At 49.7% G+C, this 4501-nt stretch overlaps 1 protein-coding gene across 1 annotated transcript; it reads right to left on the reverse strand.

Annotated features, from left to right (window-relative positions):
- Positions 1-1765: 1765 nt before the first annotated feature.
- LOC125228708 lies at positions 1766-2675 on the reverse strand. The gene is made up of 2 exons (XM_048133365.1): positions 2523-2675; positions 1766-2305 (listed from the first exon to the last, which is right to left on the reverse strand). Exons 1-2 carry the CDS (start codon positions 2673-2675, stop codon positions 1766-1768), a joined length of 693 nt encoding a protein of 230 aa, XP_047989322.1.
- Between the last annotated feature and the right edge of the window lie 1826 nt (positions 2676-4501).

The raw sequence follows: 4501 nt of genomic DNA on the forward strand, positions 1-4501 counted from the left end.
TCACGTCAATTCGTCGCTCCGTTTTGCCGTGAAAGACGGACAAACAAACAGACACACACACTTTCCCATTTATAATATTAGTATGGATATTTTTGTGGTGCTACGATATATTTTGCACTGTTGCTACGGCTAATTAATCTACATTCTAGAAATATAGTAAAACGTTTACCTATAATATTTAATGGGTGGTATTTAAACGAAAATCAAAAAAATTACTTTTTTTACGCAAATATAGTCCAAATTCATATCAAAAATACTAATTGAACAGCAAAATTTGCAACTCAAAATATTACTAAATACACTTCAATAATATTCGTGGCGTGCATCTATTTTAACTTTTAGTAAAGCTTTTTCATGATTGCATCGCTAATAATTACTAACGCACAGTATACCTAGCAACGCTTTTTTTTTTAAATGTAGCTTCTATTTTTACATAATATACAGCAGTTTAATCTAAATTACACAGCATTTTATTCTAATTGCAATCATTTTTTTTATTAATTACAACATAAAGTGACCAGCAAAAAAAAAAAAAATTTAAAGCGCATTCAGAAAAGAACGGCTTTTTTAACCGCCGCCTAAAATATCTTAAAAGAAGGTGGTCAGGTTCTCTATTAGTTTGTATTTTTTCTTAATGTTTGTTCCTCGATATCTCCGTCGTTACTGGACCGATTTTGAAATTTTTTTTGATTGGTTGTATATACATACAGATTGGTCCCATTTTTCTCAGAACCCAGTTCTGATGATGGGATCCTGGAGAAATCGAGGGAACTCCTCAAATCTTCAGATCTTCTTCTGCCTTTCAAGGCATACATATGGCGATTTTTGTGTTTTTAAAAGAACAGCATGCATTTACGTACGGAACAGTGACATTTGGTGCAGTGGAACTGCTGATGATGGTCAGAACGGAACTCCTCAAATCTGAACGGCACGCTTATACTGACTTTGGTATTTTTATAAGAACAGCATGCACTTACTTCCAGAACAGTGACATTTGGTGCAGTGGAACTCCTGATGATGGTCAGAACGGAACTCCTCAAATCTGAACGCCACGCTTATAGTGACTTCGGTATTTTTATAAAAACAGCATGGATTTCAGAACAGTAACATTTATTTTGCATATTGACTTTTCAAGTCAAATTTTGTCAAGCTTCTATTTCTTATAATCGGATTCATGAGGAATTGAGGAAACTCCTCAAACCCCGGTATACGTATATTGATTTTTGTTGCCATCAAATAATTAAAGCATTAAAAGCAGTTTAAAAAAATACCTACACATTTCTACATAATCCAACATTCGCAAGTAGCTTTCACCAGAACCCCAAAGGCGCCGGTTTTTTTCTCTTAAAACTTATTGACTACTTCTAACCTAACCTAACCCACTTTTCTCACAAAAGTTTGTTTCCGTGAGGGTCAAAGTTCTAACCTAATCTAACCCACTTATCTCACAAAAGTTTGTTTCTCTGAGAGTCGCAGTTCTAACCTGGATCCCACTGGCCCGGGAAAGACAAGTGGGTATGTCCGACTCCCATGGACTCCCTTGGGGTGTTCCGACGCTCGCCTTGGGCGGGGTTTCGGGAACACGGTTGTAGACCACCGTTGCCCCGCCAGCGTTGCCCTTGCGGGCCCGGCTCTTGTGGCTGGTCATGCAGCCTACTCCGCTGAAGGTACCCTTAAAACGCTTGAGGGCCTTCCAGCACAGAAACTCTTCAGGCGGGTGATGTAGCTCCCGGTCCATCACCCGCAAGTTTCGGTTAGGGCGGCATCAGTCTCTCTGCGAAGACTCTTCGCCGCCTGCCTGGCCTTCTGCGGCGCTGAGCTCGCGCACTTTTTCGGCGGCCTCCTTTTGCATCATGACAACGACGCTAAAGGTGGTCACTGCCTCCCACTCCTCTTCACTGCTAAGCGTATGGCATATTAGCGCCGGCAGTGAGAGATCACCCCCTATAACCGTGAACAGGGCAGCGCGAGGCTCATCCCAAGCAGGGCACTCTTCGCGCGTGTGTTGGGCCGTGTCCACTGCTCTTCGATCACAATGGTGACACGCTGTAGTAGGCTCCCTTCCCACCCTCTCACACAGGTACCAGCCGAAGCAGCCGTGCCCCGTCAGGAGCTGTGTGAGATGGAAAGAAGGTGCGCCGTACTTACGTTCCACCCATTCTTTTAGAACGGGCCGAACAGCGGCCGCTTCTTTCTGGTTCCCGGCTAGCTCCCGGGATCTCCAAACGCTCGAAGAGCACTTCTCGTGCTTCTTCTCTCCACTTTTGGATTTCTTGAGGGGCAGGCCAGTTCTCTTCCCTCCTTGCTGCCGTCACCCGCCAATAGACCGCGGTTTGAACCTTGGCTTCAAGGTCCCACGGCGGGCTTCCGGCTAGTAGGCTAGCTGCCGCGTACGAATTGTCGCGGTACGCTCGAGCCACCCTGAGAACTATAGCTCGTTGAGGACGATGCAGAAGGGCCTCACTTTTAGATCTCAGGGTGTTCGCCCATATTGGCGCCCCGTAGAGGGCCATTGAACGTACCACGCTCATATAGAGTCGTCTACATGCTCCTCCTGGCCCGTCCAGATTTGGGAGAATACGCCCAAGCGCGCCGGCAGCAGCCAGCAATTTTGGGGCCAGACGCTTGAAGTGTTCCTCGAACCTACCGTCGAGAACGAGTCCCAGGTACTTCATCGTCGACCCGATGGCTATGGAAGTTCCCCCACTGTAATTTGGGCTCCCTCCGGAGGTTTATTTCGAGGCCCGTGGAAGACCGGAACCTCGGATTTGTGCAGTGCGACTTCCAGACCTAGCGCCCGAATCCTATGCACTACGTGTGCTACCCCAGCTGTGGCTACATAGGCGGCCTCCCTGTAGGTTCTGCCACGGGCCGACACGAGAGTGTCATCAGCATAGCAGGAGATGCTGACCCCCCGCAGAGTGGCCCCGCGTATAGACCCAATCGTATCCAATGTTCCACAGGAGCGGCCCCAACACCGAGCCCTGTGGAACACCGCACGCCATTTTCCGTCTTCCCCAGCCATCTTTAGTTGGGAATACCACAAGCCGCCCGGCAAAGTATTCCGCCACTGTGTTTTGTAGATGATTGGACACATTGTGATATTTGAGTGCCGCCTTTATTGTCTCCCAGGGTAAGGTATTGAATGCATTCGAAATGTCTAGTGACACAGGCATCACAGTCCCACCCTGTGAGATCTCCTCTTCTGCGAAGTCCCTTACGTGGGCAATTGCGTCTAGTGTCGAACGCTGCGGACGGAAGCCATATTGGCAATCGCTCAGACCCGGCTGCATGCTCTTAACGAGACGGGCGGCGACTATACTTTCGAAGACCTTGCTCGTCTCGTCAAGCAGCACTATGGGGCGATATGCTGACGGCTGATCAGGTGGGCGCCCGTTCTTCCGAAGGAGCACCAACTTGCCTGTTTTCCACCTATCGGGAAAACGCCCCTGGGTTAGGCACGCAGTGAAAAGGTTTCTGACTCTTTCCTCCATCTCGCTGAGCGCGACTACCAGGGCTCGCCCAGGTATGCCGTCTGGCTCGGGTGCTGTCTTTTTGGAGCGGAGTTTCAAGACAGCAACACTCAGTTCGACCTCCGTGACTGGCGGTACCTCTCTAACCACGTCTGCTGGTATGGCACAACCAGATGCCATAGCTGGTGGCACAAAGCCGCCCCTTTCTAGGAAAAGAGCACTGACAACTCGTTCCAAAAGATCTGGCTCGAGACTGCTGGTCAGTGGGGGGGGGGGCAGGGCCGGAGCTTTTGCCTTACGCTCCGATACGATCTGCCCCATGGATCCCTGTTTAGCGCTTCCCTGGCCTCTTTGGCCTGCGCGATAGCATTATGCAGCGTTTTACGAGCGGCCCTGTACAATTCGTAAAAAGCATCTTCCTCTTCTTGAACTCGGATGCGCCTTCTTCTACTTCTTGTGTATTGACGGCGCGCAGCCACGCAAGCGTTTCGCAATTGATTCTGGCAGTGAATTCTAGCAATGAGTTCTGGTATCCACTAGTACACCCGTCGTTTCGTCGAAAGAAGTTTTGCTCTAGGCATCGCTCCGTCGCAGATGCGAATCAGCGCAGCTCCGAGTTGTTCCACCTCATGCTCAACCCTAACGTCCACTGAACCATTACTTTGCCCCCAAGACTCAACGATGGCCGCCTCCTTGGGCACAGTTCTAACCTTTTTTTTTTTTTTGACCCAGGGGAATCCGTTATGGATCCCACTGGCCCGGGAGAAGCCAGTGGGTATGTCCGACTCGCACGGACTAAACCCCCTGGGGCGTTCCGCCGCTCGCTCTTTGGACGGGGTTTCGGGCACTCGGTTGCAGGCCTCCGATACCCCGTCAGCGTTGCCCTTGCGGGCCCTTCTCGAAGACTGCTTAGGCAGCTTACTCCGCTGAAGGCCCTCGGAACACGGGAGGGCCTTCCAGCTCGGAACCTCGTTTAGGTGGGTGATGGGACTCCCGATCCATCACCCGCAGGTTCCATGGGCGCCAGA

This window comes from Leguminivora glycinivorella, chromosome 8 (genome assembly GCF_023078275.1).
Source record: "Leguminivora glycinivorella isolate SPB_JAAS2020 chromosome 8, LegGlyc_1.1, whole genome shotgun sequence".
NCBI classification, from domain to species: Eukaryota; Metazoa; Arthropoda; class Insecta; order Lepidoptera; family Tortricidae; genus Leguminivora; species Leguminivora glycinivorella.